Below are 19,072 nucleotides of genomic sequence, written 5' to 3'. Positions count from 1 at the left end.
GATTAACTTTCGCGTTGATAAGCATAAAGAAGTCAAAAGATATATTTCATGTCTGATGGAGCAGCGTCGCAGTACAAAAATCGTAAGAATTTTTGAGCCTATGTCAATTTAAATCAATGTACGGAATTGATGCAGAATGGCATTTTTTATACATGGCAAGGTCTGATGCTATTGGAGGAACAATAAAGCGCATGGACACAAGAGCAAGTTTAGCCAAAGAACGTGAGCATCAATTAAAACTGCGAAAGAACTTTTGATTGGGCAACGTAGAAAAAAAGATTTACAAATTCATTTTGTTTTACCACTACTGAAGAGTACAAATAAAGGCTTCAGAGCTCAGCGAGCTTTAATAACGCGAAAGATCCAAGGAACCCAAAATTTCACTGTTTCATTCCATTGTCGGAAAATAAAATTAAAGCAAACTAACTCAAACTGTGCTGATAATAATTCAAAAGTGTTCGATATTTTAAAAATTTGAATAAAATAAATAAAAATAAGTATATAAACTGTTTTCATGATATCAAACCATACAAAATTCAAACCAAAACCTTTAGAGTTTCTATACAACATTTGTAACTGCCACAATTTAATACTTAGGATAATATTAATTCATTTTTATTTATTTATACATATAATATTTATACATATAATATACATAATATCGATGAATACATAAATGGAATATCATCAAACAACTTGTTTAACTCACGCAAGGCCCTTAACAATAAAATCAGCATCAAACGGATTCTTGAAAAAAAATACACGAATTTTTTGTTACTATATGTAAAATTGAAATGTTTGAAATGTCATAACTTTTTTGTTTATTAGTTTACCATCACCAAATTTTTATGGTAGATAGCTAATATAATGGACCGTTTTCCTAAAAATTACGTTTAAAAAAGATAGGGTTTTGAGATATTTGAGTTTTGTGACAAAATGATATTTTAAAAAAAAAATTTGTTTTTACTGTGCACATTTTCTTAAGAATCACCATTTAGTTGTTCAACTTTGCTGAAAAATCATAACAATCGAACATTCCGTTTTTCGCAGCTTTTAAATATTTTTGAACCATTTTCACATCCCTTTTGAAAAGTTAATCGTGACTCACTATGAAGATTTGATATCGAAAATGACGATTTAGATGAAATTGAAAAACTGTGCAAAGTTTCAACTCAATAGAAAATCATGAATTAAAATTTTCTTAAATTTTGATGTTGCTTGGAATCGCTCTTCTGCGTAAATTCCAAAATCTGCGAAAAAGCGACCCAGTACATTATGGATCTCCGGGACTTCATTAAAATTTGATTTTGAAGGAACATATAGCCCACCGAAGGGGCGGTTACCCTCCAATACCTTTTCCGAACTAAATCTATCACATGTTGTACATATGCATAATCAAGTTTCAGACATAGCAGTTAATGCGTACAATGTACGCCGTACTTCCTCATGTGTGGACCATATTATCACGCTCCTTATCATTCTGGAGCAGGTCAACGAATTTCAATCCCTTCACTTGGAATCATTGACCACGAAAATGCTTTCGACCGTCTCAATCACGAGAACATGTGGGGCGCCCTGAGACGCAAGGGGTCCCTGAGAAAATGATCGGTCTCATCTAGGCACAGTACGAAGCCTTCTCGTGCAGAGTGCTGCACAATGGTGGCTATCCGGGTCGTACCTGGTGAGAGGCAAGGATGTATTCTATCACCACTACTGTTCCTCATCGTTATCGTAGAGATTCTGGTAGGTGCGATTGACCGTGAACTAAGCCACGGACTGCTATGGCAGCCTATAACCATGGAGCACCTATACGACTTTGAATTGGCTGATGGCGTTGCACTCCTCACTCAACAGCGCTTTGATATGCAGAGTAAATTCAACGCCCTTGTCGAGTGCTCCTCTTCGGGAGGTCATCAACGTAAACAAAACCAAATCGTTTCATGTAAACACGGCGACTTCTTCCAGTTTCACAGCGAGCAAGCAAAGGATTGCCAATCGGAGGCGTATGATTGCCAATCCGGAGATGGCGAGTTCGATTCTCAGTCCGGTCTAGGATGTTTTCGTGTTGGAAACTTTCTCGACACCCTGGGCATAGTGTATCCATTGTACTTGCCACATAAGTTACATACTCATGCAATGGCGGGTATACACGCTAACCTGGATCTACCCAAAATTATGTCATAGTGACCCAGATTCGGCAAAACCGTGGTTACTCTAATCTGGGTAAGGGTACCTTGACTCAAATCTGGGTTACCGTACAAGCGAAAAAATCTGGCCGGCTGTGCCGACAATGCTCCGCCATGATAAATTTAACTATTCTTACCTGTTTCTTGTTGCATTCAGTGCAAAACCCGAACATTTTATTCGAGCGTGAGACGTCGACGCCGGTCGACGCCATGTTGTTGTATCCGAAAATGTTTAAGTCCCCAGTTACCCAGATTTCGGGTTCGTCTGACTCAGATCCATTTTGTTGACATACCCAGATTTTGACAACTGCTAACATCGAAAAAATCCGGGTACAAACGACCCTGCCACTGGGTTGTTTCAAGTTAGCGTGTAGAAAAAAAGCTTTCAATTAATAACTGAAGAAATGCTAATAGAATACTAAGTTGCAAAGCCGGCCAAGTTCCAGTTGGAATGTAGAGCCATTGAAGAAGAAGACTTATTATAAAAAATGGCGTAACCTGAATAGGCTATTATGTGAAATTTTGATTCGTTTATAAAAATGATTCATTTTATATAAATTTTATATTTTGTAGTTGCGTTTGTTCTTTTTATGCAAGTTTTGAGTTTGTTATAAGAATATCAAATTTTTTATGGGTATACAATTTTGATGTCATTCGACCTTGCATTAAATGTAAAAAAAATATAAAGAATCAACCATTACTTGACTATGAAGGTTGATAAGATAAAAGGTATATGATAGCTCGAAAACTTTTTATTTTCTTAAGCCTCCTGATTTTGTTTGACCGAGTGTAGATACCAACTCTATTGTTGCCCGATATGTCCTAAGTAGCACACTGATTTTGTTTTCTTGGGAAGATCCATAAAATACGTTACGCAAAAATTGGCGATTTCCAACCCCTCCCCCATTCGTCCAACTTTTTGTAATAAACCTCTAGAATTTTTTGTTTTCGCCTGTTTTTTTTTGGTTATTTTGAATTCTTACTAAATTGTTGTTTTTCAAATTTCCAGTGGAAATTCTTTAGGGATACCTCTTTTTCCATGCGTATTTTTTGTACAGTTTGTATCTGCTTCAGCGGATTTAAATTTCAGATGAATAGCTGTCGTGAATGAAAACTGGAAGTTTCGATGCATTTTCCGCAGAAATCTAATAAAATGTAGGGTAAAATGCCCAATAGTGGACCCCCTAGTAGCGAAATTTTGCTCTTCCTGTCATAAGGCTTAGAAATTTTCAACATATAAACTCTGCTTGATATCCAACAACAAGCTCTGCATCCCCTCTCCACGATACATACATAAAACACCAAAATACACGACGTTATTCGTTGAAATTAACATTTTAAAGTCTAACTGAATTCGCCCTATAGTAGACCCCTTGGGGGTCCATAATAGGAAATTGCTTCCCTATAGTCGACACTTCATTTGATTTTCATGTCCCGTTTCGGGACGTTCTTCTTCCCTATTATGGACCCCCCAAAATATTCCTATAATGGACACTCTCATGTTTATTTTTTATAAAATTGTAAAAAATCATCTAATTTTACTTTCCAATGCATTTCCAATGCATGCAATCAAATCATAGGACTGTAAGGTAGGTTCTCCCGATAGAATTTCATAGCAAAATGTTGACATTGTGCAGTAATAATGCAACAATGGCTGGAGGGTCCACTATTGGTTGGGGGTCCACTATTGGGCACTTTACCCTAGTTCGTGTTCTAATTATTGGTGTATAATGCGATAACCAAGTCAATAAAAATAAAATTCAAAACGACTTTGGGAAAGAGGGGACAATATGCCCTACCTGGCCGTCCAGAAACCATGTGGTCATATATGGGGGGAGGGGGGGTTTCGAAAATGACCACGATAAGCCACATGGGGGGAGGGGGAGTGTTGCTCTCGAACGTGGTTTTTTATACACGAAAAACTTTTGGTGAATAACAATAGCGGTGTAAAAAATACAAATCATTAAACGCAAAGCGCATTTTAGGGCCGATGCCCACGTAGCGTCTTTTCAACTCAGTGTTAAAAAGACGCAGGTGTGCTTCGAGAAAAACCAGTAACGCAGCGTCGGTCGTAACGCCGATGCAAATCTGCGCTATTTGACCATCTTAGCCTTAGATCCTTTTTCCATAAAAAAATAAATGAAAAAACAGGTTGCGATTCAGTCTCAATTTCCGCAACAAAAATTTGGAAAGGAAAAATGAGAAAATATAAAAAAAAATCCGCCGTGCCACGCCACCGCCGCAGATGGTTTTTGGCATCACGCCGCCGACACTCAAGGATGTTATCGATCATTTAATAATCTGCTTTCGATCATTTAGTAGTTTGTCAAAAACTCATTCTAGAGGCTAAATTTAAAAATGTGTTGTATGGTGGACTTTTAGTGCTAAGGTTTTTCTACAACTCTCCTTAACAGGTCGATGTTGGAATTCCACTGCTAAAGGAGTTACGGTGCTAGTTGCCATACTTATACTAAATGATAACAAAATATGCAATCATTTAGTCTTAAGTTATTAGTGAAATTAAAACAACGAACTGTTAGGCAGATAATCCTTTGCACTAGAAGTCCACCATATAACACATTTTGAAATTTAGCCTCTGGAATGAGTTATTGAAAAACGACTAAATGATCGAATGCAGATTACTAAATGATCGATAACATCATTGCCGACACTTTTGCATCAGCGGACTGCAGCTACAAATTTGAAAAATATTAATGTTCTTACAATAATCCAAGAAAAAAACTTCAAAAGAATTTCTTGTGGATATTCAGGAAAAATCCAGTAAAGAAACTTCCTGTAAAAACTTTGAAATTCCTTTATATAATCCTGATAAAGTGCTGGCATTCAGAATGATTTTTGAACAATTCTCTCTGAAAAATTTTGCTTGGAAATTTTTGTACAAATTGGTAATGAAAAAAAACAAAACATCTCCAGTGTAAATTGCGAAAAAATTTCCTTAAAACTCCGAAAAAAATTCCATGTGAATTCTGTCTGAAAATTCAAAACAGTCCCGTGGGAAATACACATAATTTTCAGTAGAAAAAAAATGTTCAAATTTTCATATTTTTTTTTTACATTCTAATGAAATTTTCTACAGTTCTTTCGAATCTTCACCAGAAATTCTTCTTTATTTCCAAAAGAAGTTTTTCGAACATTTTAAGGAGTGCACTTAAAAACGTTCAGTTCAGTCTGCAATGGCTGGCAAGCTTTCAATTTATAACTAAGGAAATGCTAATAGAATATACTAAGTTGAAAAGCAGACCAACTTCCAGTTGGAATATGGAGCCATAGAAGAAGAAGAAGACTTCTGAATTTTTCAATAAAAACTCTTCTGAATTTCCGAAAGATATTAAACAGCCAATGCCACATGAAACACTTTGATATTTCCGTTGATTTTTTGTTTTGTTCTACTGGAAAATCTTAGGAATTTCCATAGGAAATATTTTGGCATATTCCGAATAATTTGTTTTGGAAATTTAAAAAAAAAGCTGCTGAAAGTGTCTAAGAATTTCTTTTGCAAAACGAAAAAAAATTTCCATTGGAGATTTAGAAGAATTTCCTTTGAAAATTCGTTAAAGTTGCCAAGGATTTTGAAAAAAAAAATCTTTGGAGGTTCTTTAAAAAAAGTAAGCTGCTTTTTTCTAATTTATACTGAAACCTGTTAATACCTTTTTTTTTTATTCTTTATTTGAGTGATTTTTAAGGTTTACAAAGTTCATCACTAAGCTGTTAATACCTGTTAATATTGGAATGTAAACTATTTTGATGATTCTGAAAGCAGGAATTTCTACAGGAATGCTACTCAAAAGAAACAACAGTAGGAGGTTTTATTTGCATCTCTAAGATTACATATTAACTTTGTGATTCTCTGATAAACTTTTTGTTGTAAGAGTTCACTTCAGATGCTTCGCTGAGGTTGATATATCTTAAGAATTTCCAGTACCTCAAGAGCTACGGAAGGTCCCAAATACTCTCAGGAATCTATAGGAATATTCAGTGATGAACTTTATAATTATTTTAAAAAAAATCACTGATAAAAAATTCTAAAAAAAATAATAATATAGGGATATTTTGTAAAATTTCTAAACCATTACAATTTTTTCTCGAAATTTTTATAACATATTTGCGAGTCCACATTTTTTTGTATCCTCCTGATGCATCGAAGGTGAACGAGTTCTAGATATCCTAATACCCGATAACATTACAGCATAACATCATCAAAATGTTCGAATTAATGAAAATTTATAATTTCCATGCTGGGTTTAGTTTGATTTTGAATCAGTTGAAATTGTCCATCTTCAAAATTGATCGGTTTAACCATATGTTTTAGTTACATAAAGTTTTTTTAAAAGTTTTTTTTTTTTTTTTTTTTTTTTGGTGGTGGTTGATCCCTAGAAGTTATGCCTACCTCCGTTCTGCTCATGATCTTTAGTATCTTGAGTTGTCAGCACTCATTATTATATAATGTGGGGGGATTGCGTGAAATAGAACTTGAAACAAATGAGTGTTTAGAACAGGTATCCACCGGTTGACACTAAACGGATCAACTTAAAATATAAACTTTTGCTTATGCAATCTGATAACTTTTATTTATTTTTCACGCATCAATTTCTTAGGAGCTTTGTTTTAGTGGATATTACAAAACGCAAGAGAGGGTTTAAACTCTGCGTTATATTGCATGAATTCCCCGATTCGGTGCGTTACTACTACAGTAATAGCTGTTTCGGGGTAGTTGGGATCGAGTTTGGATAACTAAAGTAAATATGATTTATTAAAGCATGTGCACGTAAATGTTCTAGTGTACTTTTAAAATACCTTACGAACTACCGAAACGTTCCATTCACATGACAGCTGATTCTTTCAGAAACTAATGTGCTGCTTCAAATATGTTCAATTCTCGTCAAAATTGATAAAATTACGTCGAATCCTTTGGATATAACATAAGTGTTTAATATAGACAGACTTTGGTGATGTTTAGTCAAACATCTGGTAGAGACACGGCAGGTATTCCCGTCCATCGTCGTAGGTGCAGAAACCAATGAAAGCTACGTTCATTTGCTGGAACTCCACTATAGCAGGACGTTTCTCCAGAACTTACGATTTGGTACGGATGAGTTTGGGAAAAGGTGTCGCTTATATTGGGTTTCGAGACTATGACGAAAAGACGAAAATACCTGCCTTAACCCTATAGAATAAGACTGAGTGAAAACTAATAACAATAACAATAATAGACAAATGACAAAATGAATGACAAAAGTTTATACTTGTTAAGGGGGTCAATTATGTGACGAGTAATTTTATATTTATATTACAGAGAAACAGATGATGCGTGGAATTGGGTGATAGTTTTCGAGAAACTGATTTGATTTTATTTTGCTTTAAATGTAACGTATCTTTGGAGCAGTTGTCCAGTGTTTGGAATGTTTCTTTAGTGACTTCAATATCAACAAGAACGTTATTTGGACAATTACTAATATTCCAGGGTCAAATGGTGGAGGCCCTTTTATTATTTTTATTACAGACGACCGGCATTTGAAGAAAATGAACGTCCATATGAACAAAAAGATTATACTGCCACCAAACATAGACGGAGTTACAGATATCGGTTGGAAGAAAGGCGTGGAATCGAACATCTAGGGATCCAAGGACTAGCATCCTCCGTGGTGCACAATTACCATACTAATCATAATTTATTTGTCTCGTTTCAGCAAACGCAACTCTTCTCCACTAATCTTTCCCTTTCCTGTCAACTCTCTTTTCTTTAATGTATCCGACACTTGTGGGACTGGTTAAGCCCAGCGCCTGCTTGTGGTTGGAAACCGGTGTACTATACGGTCTAGCGCATGCTAACGGTGAAGGCTTGGTAGGTCTTCACCTAACTTAAGTGTAGATGGGCGGACAGTGTCTGCCAGGGTGAAGGCTGATAAATTACAATTACAATAAAGTTTTTTTAAAAGTTTTTGTACTTTAGAAAAAACCACGTGGTCAAAGGGGGGGGGGAGATTGCGGTCTGCCAAATGACCACGATAAGCCACATAGGGGGAGGGGGGGTTGAAAATCTTCAAAAATATGACCACGTGGTTTCTGGATGGATGGAAGAAAATCCTAATCATATTAATAATATTCACAAAAAGTGGTAATATTTTGCTGCCGGAGTGAAACTCACGAGGCAAAATTAAGAGGTGTTTTGCTGACAGCTGACAGCTCTTCGGAAACGAATCAACATTCTGGTACGTACCGTGCGTGGAGACGCGTGGTACATTGTAGTTTTGCCTCCCTAGGGTGTTTTGCCTCTCTGAATTGTTAGATGTTTCATCAAAATGTGGACAATTTCGATTTTTCCTACCTTTCTATCTATAATTTTGACACTTTTTCCCCTAACCTGCATAACTCGTGTCTTTTGTTACGGCCACCTCAAACACGGAAAATATGAGGGAATACCCAAAAGACGTTTTGCTTCGACTGTGGTCGTTTTTGGGATCCTCCATCTGCGTTTGTAAATAAATATTCAAAAGTAAATTTAACAAATCTGTTAGCACTCCCACGCAAACCGACAAGGAAATACGAACTGCAAAAGAGATAGTACTCTGGAATGTAAAATCTTTGAGACAATCATGCTAAGAATAGTACATACCCCCCGTTAATTATCTGTGAGCAAATGTTATCAAATTTACCCACGTTCGTGCGCAATGACGACGACCTTGGCAGTGAAATTCGATGATTTTGTTTTGACTCCTACCTACTCGTTATCGTCGTCGTTGCACTTGAATGAACGTCTGTGCTTTTCTTTTTCTTTTCATATTTTCTTCGCACGATTGGCGATGCTGACGTGTCGCCCAACAGCAAGGCGGGTCGGTTCAGCTGTTTGCCGATTACGAGCGATCCGTTGGTAACTACTTGCAGGATGTCGACGGCAACGTGCTGTTGGATATTTATACGCAGATCTCGTCCGTCCCGCTGGGTTACAACCATCCGGAGCTGCTGAAGGTGTTCAAAAATGATCACAATCTGAAAAGTAAGTGTGTACATGCGGATGCATGGCGTTGTTCCTTTTTAATGCAAAATGTTTATTTTTAATATTTATATATCTAAAAATGTAATGCATTTTTCACGTACGTCTTCAGATATAAACGAATTCCGAAATATTATTAACGATTATTTTTGTTGGTTGCCATCAGGTTGCCATTCAGGAACTAATTCTAACAAAACAACAGTTTCAATACATTTTAGAAAACTTCGATTCCGCTATAATTATGATAATTTCTGTATCAGTTGTAAACAATCAGTATATTACGTGGTCTAAGGGTCAATTTCTTCACCTCCGCTTAATTCCGAAGCGGTGCGTAACCATACGCTTAAAAATGGTTTAAGGTCTAAGCGAAGGTAAAGAAATCGACTCTATAGGGACCCTATAAGACAAAAGCATGTAGTGGGTCGATATTGTTCTACCGCTAGACCTTAATGATTCTCCAGCAGCTGAAGCAGACGTGGGACCTGGAGGACGTGGGTATAACTCCGGTAGTCGTCTCAGCAACCGGAATCGTCCAAAAATCTGTTCTGAGATCCTTAGGAGAGCTGGAACTTTCTCATAACCTCCATAGCATCCAAAAGACAGTGGTTATTGGAACATTAATTATTAGCATTTTAAGAAGGTTCCTGAACCACCATAATTGACACATCCGGTGCAAACGCTTATTATAGCCACAAAGCCTAATCCGCTTTGGCATTCAGATTTTCCGAATGCCTTTCTAAAGGAATTTTCGAAGGTACTTTGAAGTACGTGAAGAAATTTCCAAAGAAATCTCTGGAGAATTTTCTGAAGAAATTTTCGATGGAAATTCTACAGGAGCTACCTACCTATTTCCAACGAAATTTTTGGAGCAATTTCTTAAGAAGTTTTCTAAAGTTTTCTTAAAGAAGAAATTTCCGATGGAAGGAATTTCTAGAAGAAATTCCGTAGAATTTGAAAATAATTTCTGAACGAATTCCGAAGGAGTCCTCAAAGAAATTTCAGAAGACATTCTTGAAAGAGCTTACAAACGGATTTCTAAAATCATTTTCGAACAAAGTCCTAAATACATTTCCGAAGAATTTCGTAAAGGAATTTCTGAAGGAATTTACGGACCAATTCATTAAGTGGTTTCCTATAGTTTTCGAAGGAATTCTTCAATAAACCTACGAAGAAATTCCTAAAGGAACTTTCGAAGAAATGTCGAAAAAAAAAATTACGGGAATTAAAAATCCTTCGAAGGCACTTTCAAAGGAATTTCTAAAGAAATTTTCGAGAGAATTCTTGAAGGAATGTTGAAAAAAGTAATTTCTAGAGGAATTTATATAAGAATTCGCAGGAGTTTTCGCAGGAACTTCTGAAGGAATTTGCTAAGAATTTATCAAAGAAGTATAATAATTTTTTAAACAGTCATCTATCCAGTATTTTGCGCTTGATAATGGCGGCCTAATGAGTTTTTTTTTGACATTCAAGAGGTAATATATATTTACAAATTTTGATCAATGTAGGCCTCGTTTTATTGAAAAACATTGGCACTCATTCGGCTCTAGGATAGGATGTGACAACTCAATTGAGACTGCCTTGTTGTTTTTTAGTCGGTTGCTCTGACGAGGTGTTCGCCAGTGCAGCCGAAGTAATTTGGTACAAAATCTTCCAAATATCATGTATCAAAACTTGATGTTTTTCTTTCCGTTCCATCCATTATTTATGTAAGAGAAATGAAAGATCAACAGAGAGAAGTTTTCGCTAATGAAGCTATGATTTTGATATCGAAAATAACAGAAAGGAAAATGATAATGCTTAAAATCAACAGTTTTAAACCTTTACAACCCTTGAGAATAATTTATATGGCGTTTGCAGTTCAATATAAATTTATTTTTTACCAAAAAAACCGAAACTCAAACATTAACGTAATTTGCTTAACATCAATTTTACAAACTTGCAACACGGTTAAACTAACAACATGCTGCCCTACGAAAAACGCGCCGCCACCAATCAAAGTAATCGATTGTCATTTTCAACCAATCAGCAACCGGTACGATTGCGACAGAAGATCGGTACGATTTTTACTGACTACTTGGCACATCCTATCCTAGATTCGGCTATTCTAAACAAACGTCAAACTTTTTCCAAAGTATGTAGCTATTTTTCGCGTTTAGAATCATAAGGGATTTACTACATTGATCGATCGCTTCTAATCGATCTCATATTTCAAGCTCTATCTGGTAAAAGGGCGAATGTCGCAAGAGAGAATTATCTTCGTCGACTTCCCCTCTTTTAAATAAAAGTGCCAAACAGAGGATTTCTTTGCAGTTCATCACTTCAAAATGCAAGTTTGGATTGTTTTGATAAGGTGATAAACCTCAAAGAAATCCGCTGCTTGTCACTTTTATTAAAAAGAGGGGAAGTCGACGAAGAGAATCCTCTCTTGCGACATTCGCCCTTATTCCAGATAGAGCTTGATTTATTTGTTTATAGTGCTAGATTCAATCATCCTTTATCACATAAAACTATTAAATCCATCCAAACCATTAATTAAACTACGGTTGTCGGGGGTCACAATGGGTCAAATGGGGGTAAGAATGGGTCACTAGTTGGGTACTTAGAATGCTTGAAGAATAGACTTAATGTATTTAAAATCTATTTTGTCTCCCCCCTCGGATTTTTTTTCCAAAAAATAATATTTTGAGGGGGCAACAAAATAAAATTCGGATAATTTTGAGGGTTTCAAAACATTCTTTAACAAATCCGAGGAGTTTTTTTATTTTTTTCATTTTAATAATTATTTTTTTATTATCCCCCTCCCCTTGACCTTTCGGAGACCAGTAGGACAAAAAGTTAATTAACTATTTGTAACGGCCTAATACATTTTTTAAAATATTTTAAGCTTATTTCAGGAATGTGGAAAGCGTATTGCATGAGGAAATGTAATGAAATGGATATATTAGTATCTGTGAATCATTCATTCATGCTGGCTTTCATAATCGAGACCACAAAAGATATTTCTTGCACTAAGGATCATAGGGCAGTAAATGCGTTGATTGATGTCTCTTCGTCAAATCTTGTGTTCTAAAACCAACCTTTTTGTACATTTTGGGGCCCCCACAAACTGTCGACTCCAGGGCCCCCTTCCGGCTAAATTCGGCCCTGGACCAATATGTTCCAAAATGTCAATGCACTAAGTATCCTGTCACTGCGAAATTCCTGAACTGTCGAATTGTATTTTGGAAGATTAATTTGTCATGTTACATTTCCCTCCAAATAGTTTTGTTTATACATAATGGATTTGGATTTTGAGACGCGTATTTAATTTTGTGCACTCGGATCCCTCGTGCAAAAAAGGCCTCAAATTTTAAAAAAAGTTCTTTTTTCGCGGTTTCACGATTTTTTTGAGATGTAGACATCTTTCTATATGACACACTGGCGCTCGTATCCCTCAGTGAAAACCTATTCCAGGGTAATACTGAACACAGCATTTCTGACTAGAAGTCAATGTGGTCCTCTTCGAAAAACGTTGATCGCGTTCATTTCGCTTTCATAACGGACTGGCTGTTGATGTTCGCATTCCTATAACACCAAATTGTGAAATAATAAAAAAACCTGAAGCTGAATTATTCTTAAGAAAATATTTGACTATGAGTGTTTTTGTTTTTCAATGAGTCGAGGTCTACGTTGATTAAAACATGAAAATATGGTTTACCTCTTCAATGTCATAAGGGAACTCACAAGGCCGCCATTATCGAGCGACGGATATTGGATAGTTTTCGTGGAGCAATTTCCGAATGAATTACTGAAAAAAATATAAAGGAATTAGAAGAAATTTTTAAATAAATTTGCGAAGAAATTCCTCAAAAGATTTTCAAAGTAATTTCAGAAACGTTCCTGAAGGAATTGCTAAAAGAATCTCTGAAGGCATTTCCAATGGAACTCCTAAAGAGACTCTTAAAGAGTTTCTAAGCATTTTTTTTTCTAGAGAATTAGCAAAATAGTTTTTAAGGAATTTCCAGAAAAATCCCTTAAGGATTTTCTTAATGAGTTTTCGGAGAAATTTCAAAAGAATTTCTGAAGTAATTCTTGAAAGAATTTCCAAAGGACTTTTCAAAGGTATTTCCGGAGGAATTGTTTAGAGAATTTACAAAATATTTCATAAAGGAATTTCCAAAGAAATTTCGAAAAGTAAATTACTAAAAGAGTTTTCAAAGGAATTTCTTAAGAACTTTCCAGAACAATTCTTCAAAGTGTATTTTAAAGTTATAAGAAATTCCTGAGAGAAATCCCAAAATAATTCTAAGAATTCCTTCTTTGAAGGAGTTTCTGGATGCATTTGCAAAATAATTTCCAGAGGATTTCTTGGAGTGTTGTTCGAAAGTCCATCAGAAATTCAAAAATTTCATCTTTGAAGGAATGTAGCTTCCGATGAAACTACTGAAGGAATTTTCGAAGTAATTTCGAAGAAATTTGTGGACGAATCCTTGGAAGATTTTTTCAAGGAATATCTGCCGCAATTTCCAATGGAATTTCTGGAAGAATCTTTGAAGGAAGGGAGGCCTCTAAGCCTCTTGAAAAGAGACTTCTGAGCCTCTTGAAAAGAGACTTCTGAGCCTCTTGAAAGGAAGCTTCCGAGCCTATTGAAAAGCAGGATTTCAAGCGTCTTGAAAGCGATGATTCCGAGCCTCTTGAAAGCTAGGCTTCTGAGACTCTGGAAAGCGAGGTTTCCGAGCGTCTTCAACAAAGGCATCCAAGCGTCTTCAACAAAGGCATCCAAGCCAAGCCTCTTGAAAGGAGATCTCCAAGTATATTCACAAGAGACTTCCGAGCCTCTTGATAGGAGAATTCTGAGCCTTTTGAATGGAGGCCTCCAAGCTACTTGAACGGAGGCTTCCGACCCTTTTGTAGGGAGCCTTCCGAGCCGCTTGAAAGGAGGCTTCAGAACTTCTTGAAAGGAGGCTTCCGAGCCTCTTGAACAAAGCTTACGACCTGCTTGGAAGGAGGCTGAGCTGTTCGAACCTTTAGATTCTAGAAACATATTTATAACATATTATCAGGTATGGATTACATTACATTGAAGATTTTTTTTAAATTTGTTTATTCGACATTTTGTTCTTTTGATCTTTTGTCCCACAGCCCTTCATACACTGTGCTGGTTGGGGTAAGCAGGGTACAAAAGTCTTTAATTTACTTATCGCCATGCATATTATGCACAATGCATAGTTTTAGAATCAAAATATATTAGAACTATCAATAAGTTTTTATTGAAATTGTAAACATCCGCTGTTTTTTGTCGAGGCTTTTTTCCGAAATACCCCGAAGTGCCAGCGAAGGTACCCCCAGGGGTAAAGTAGAGTGGGGCAAGAGTACGCACTTAGTTTTCAATCGATCATGTGGCCCTTATGAAGCAAGCTTCTGCATATCAAATCAATGTCAACGATTTGTATACTCTCCAAATATGTTATCTAGCAAAAAAAAATATTGGAATTCGTTTTAGTAGAACCTTTATTGCAAGACACGTGAAAAACCCACTCTTACCCAAAAACCCACTAAGAGTGCGCAATTTTCCAATCATGTGATTTAGGTATTTTTTAATACAAATAAGAATTGATAACATTTAATTCATGTTTATTGATAGTAGTTTGTGCAACGAGTTGCACACGCTATTTTTTGCAATGACGAAAAATGGACTTCAATTTGATAAATCTGTACCAAAATTGTACAATCTAATTTACTCCACATGATCATTCTAGCCAATAAATTATGTTGCTGCAGAGAACAATCAGATTCCATGTTACCGTGCCACATTGCATAGTTTGATAAGCCGTGAAACGATAGATGTGCTTGCCTTTGGAAATTGTTGATGACATGTCCCAAGATTTTTTTATGTACAGGTTATCCGACTTCGGTAGTAGATGGGAATAACCAGCGCGCGGGGGGGGGGGGGGGAAACATACATTTTCAGTGCAAAACGTAAACAAACGAGCATAAATTCCATACAAAAATCCAAGATGGCTGAGTTGGGTATATTGACAAGTCAGAACACCCCCCAATAAATGCATCCTGGACATGTTCATCAAACTATTTCATTTATTACGCGACGCAGAGAATACAATATTTGAACACTTACCCAAGCTAATTCACCAAAATGTAGTCATGTAACTACTGTTCTGATGTTGGTATTTCATTATAGCACCCAAATGAGTGTTATAATGAATATTATGCAACCCATTTGAGTTGCATAATGTTCATTACAGCACCCATTTCGTTGGTATGGAAAAGTAGGCCGTTTTGTCACTCAAAGGCGAACTGTAAACCAGATATTATGATCAGGAATTGCAAAAAAGTATATTATTTATGGAATGTTTAAAGATTACGTAACTCTGAAAGGTAGAGGGGGTCCAAGAAATGTGAACTTTCATAGAAAAAGCAGTTTTATATATATATATAAAAAACTATAGATGTAAAAATATACCATGTTTCGCGTGGCATTTTGCTTAAAGAAAGACCTCTAATTATGCAAAATTTGTCCATTTCATCACCTCTCCTCTATGTTACATTTTTTGTATGAATCCTCTAAAAAATTGTATGGATCGTCATACATCTCGCAACCCCTCCCAGCTAAGCGTTATGTAATTTATGAATGTTTCTCTTGATTAAATTAAATTATCATTTAGATAAAATTGTGTTTTCGGACTATGTTTAGGTGTAAAACAATACCTAACACAACTTAATTATTTTGCTTCAATGCTTTGTTCGCTAAGTAAATACGTTCTAACACCAAATTACTCATCCTTTTGACACCAGAGCTTGAAGGTTCACATACGTACACTTGCCCCACCCGCTCCTGCGTACTTTTACCCCACAGATCCATAATTTATTGAGTTAACGACCTTGATCTCTCCGCCAGTTGTTTTTGTGCTTTTTAGAAGTGAATTCTAGTTAGATGAGATTTTGGTCAGACCAACGAATCACGACTGTAAAGGTGATAGACCTCATTGGCTACTCCCAAAATTGCCCCAGGGAACCTTTAGGAGGGAACATAATCGTTTCAGACCAAAGCATGTTATGTGACAGTTCTTTCTTTATGGTTTCTCACCAATAATATTATGTCTGAGACTCGCTAAGCTACGAACGACCGTAGTTGTCCTTCGCAGCTTTTCAGATACTGATTAAACCAAATTCCTAGCACCAGGCGTCAGGCACATAGCCGAATTGTATACCTCATCATGCTATAGCTCCTTTTTCATGGTTTCGCACGAATAAATTTGGTATGAGTCGTTCCAATACAATATACCTTAGCTGACACACCTGGAACCTTACGGGGTGCCCTGTAGAACCTGTAGGAGGGTACATTTGCTTTTTCGGACAAAAGCGTGTCACGTGGCAATTTTTTTTCCAAGAACCTTCTGATGAGTTTGTAAAGGACGCTAGCTCTCATTGTCCATTCTAGGAATCTTACAGGGATTTTTATTTGTGAACCAACACTTGTGTGACAGCTCTACCTTTATGGTTTCTCGTAAATAGTTTTCTGTTAAGCCTGTGAAGGGCGACAGTACTCAATGACAACTCCCGAAGCCCCACGGGATGCTCCTGAAATTTTGCAAAAATGCACATTAACGTTTAGAACCAAAGATGTTTGCAACTCTTTCTATTTTTTTTTTACAAATAAACGTATACCGCCATCGGGGGTTGACAATGGGTCTGGGGGGTGAGAATGGGTCATCGTTCTCACCGACACCCTGAAGCTCGGATAACAAAATCGTTCAAAAAGGACTCTTATATTTTAGTTTTCTTGCCCTCAGATACATTCAATCTATTCTACAAGCATTCTAAGTAGTTGAAACAGTGACCCATTCTCACCCCCATTTGACCCATTGCATTGTCACCCCCGACGACGGTATTAATTAGATCTACCGTTTCGTTCTGAGTGATGGAATCTTTAATATTAGGAACAAATCAAAATCCATATTTTACTACTATTCCAGGTCTCATCAACCGTCCTGCGTTGGGTGTTTTTCCGGGTGAGGATTGGCCGGGCAAACTTCAAAATGTCCTAATGTCTGTCGCTCCAAAGGGTCTTGATTACTTGACAACGATGATGTGTGGCTCATGCTCAAATGAAAATGCATTCAAGAATATTTTTATTTGGTAAATTGTTCTAATGCATGTATCATGGTATGAAACTATTGAACTTTTTTTGTAGGTACCAGAGCGTACAGCGCGGCGAAAATGTTCAATTCACCCAGGAAGAAATCAACTCATGTATGGTCAACCAGACTCCGGGTGCACCGAAGTTGAGTATCTTGAGCTTCCATGGAGCATTCCACGGTCGCACAATGGGAACCCTTTCTACCACTCACTCCAAATACATCCATAAGATCGATATACCGTCGTTCGATTGGCCTATTGCGCCGTTCCCGAAGTACAAGTACCCGCTTGAAGAACATGTTCGTGAGAATGCCCAAGAAGACGCTCGCTGTCTAGCGGAAGTGCAAGACCTGTTCGAGAAGTATGCCAAGAAGGGTATTCCAGTTGCGGGGGTCATCATCGAACCGATTCAGAGCGAGGGTGGCGATAACGAGGCGTCTCCTGAATTCTTCCAACAGCTGCAGAGAATAACCAAGAAGAACGGAGCTGCCCTGCTGATCGATGAAGTACAAACGGGAGGAGGGCCAACGGGCAAGATCTGGTGCCACGAGCACTTCAATTTGGACAGTCCTCCGGATGTAGTTACCTTTAGTAAGAAAATGCAACTGGGAGGATACTTCCACAGCTTGAACCTAACTCCACAGCTGCCCTACCGAGTGTTCAACACATGGATGGGTGATCCAGGAAAAGTCCTTCTATTGGAATCGATCTTGAACGTTATCAAGTCGGAAGCATTGCTGCAGAACGTGGAGAAAACCGGTGCTAAACTGAAGCAGGGATTACTCCAGGCACAGAAGGACTTCCCACATTTGCTCAACTCTGTTAGAGGTCGCGGAACATTTTTGGCAGTTAACTGCGCCAATGCAAAGATGCGTGATGATGCCGTTTCAGCCTTGAAGCAGAAGGGTTAGTATTTTTTTATTGACGCTGAACCTGATAATCACTTTTTCCCCATATCCTGTTGTAGGTGTGCTTTCGGGTGGCTGCGGAGATTTGAGCATTCGCTTCCGGCCGGCGCTAATATTCCAGGAAAAGCACGTTGATATTTTCTTGGATAAATTCAACCAGGTTCTCAAGGAGATCAAATAAACTAAACTGAATTGATTAGCCGAGTAGTTCGTTGGGTACAATGATAGGAAAGGCTTCTAATCTCTTTGTCAGAGAATTGCATTTACGTTACCGTTCGCATATAGGTATATCTGCACAAAATGACTAACCTAGCATTGCGCCAAGGATGCATTAAGATTTGCCATTGGAGACACAAATAATAGATATATTGATAACATGTTGAGACAAAGAATAGTATTAAAGCAGAAACACATACAACTAATATTCCAAACATTGCCATTGCATCGAAAGTGCGAACATTTGTCTTCCAGAGAATTGTGATTTCCAAGAAAATCGATGTATGTAATATGTGTGGAAATATAGATAAATGTTGTCGCAAATCAGTTTTGTTTAATTAATGTTCGAAATATCAGTCCTTGAATATCTACCATAGCCCAGCAGGCTAAATTGGCACAACTTGCCAATGAGACACGCCGCATGAAGCTTGAGATCCTGGGACTGAGTGAAGTCCGTTGGCCAAACTTTGGAGAACACAGAACGCCGTCGGGACAAGTTCTGCTATACTCTGGTTTACGAGGTGAACACGCTCCCCGGCATCGCGGAGTTGGTTTCCTACTAAGCGCTCAGGCACACTCTGCGCTTATGAAGTGGGAACCTATAAGTGAAAGGA

General features: G+C 37.2%; 1 protein-coding gene across 1 annotated transcript in view; it reads left to right on the top strand.

Moving 5' to 3' along the window:
* LOC134215016 (4-aminobutyrate aminotransferase, mitochondrial-like) overlaps positions 1-18,782 on the top strand; it is a 94,579-nt gene extending 75,797 nt beyond the window's left edge. Inside the window, exons 3-6 of the mRNA XM_062694282.1 lie at positions 9,030-9,201; positions 17,172-17,334; positions 17,390-18,240; positions 18,302-18,782. Coding sequence (XP_062550266.1) covers positions 9,030-9,201; positions 17,172-17,334; positions 17,390-18,240; positions 18,302-18,423 — 1,308 coding nt within the window. The 3' untranslated portion in view covers positions 18,424-18,782. The remainder of the gene's footprint in view (positions 1-9,029; positions 9,202-17,171; positions 17,335-17,389; positions 18,241-18,301) is intronic.
* The last annotated feature ends 290 nt before the right edge of the window (positions 18,783-19,072 follow it).

Source organism: Armigeres subalbatus, chromosome 2 (assembly GCF_024139115.2).
Source record: "Armigeres subalbatus isolate Guangzhou_Male chromosome 2, GZ_Asu_2, whole genome shotgun sequence".
Lineage (NCBI taxonomy): Eukaryota > Metazoa > Arthropoda > Insecta > Diptera > Culicidae > Armigeres > Armigeres subalbatus.
Note: the sequence above shows the minus strand (reverse complement) of the source record. Positions and strands in the feature narration are given on the sequence as shown.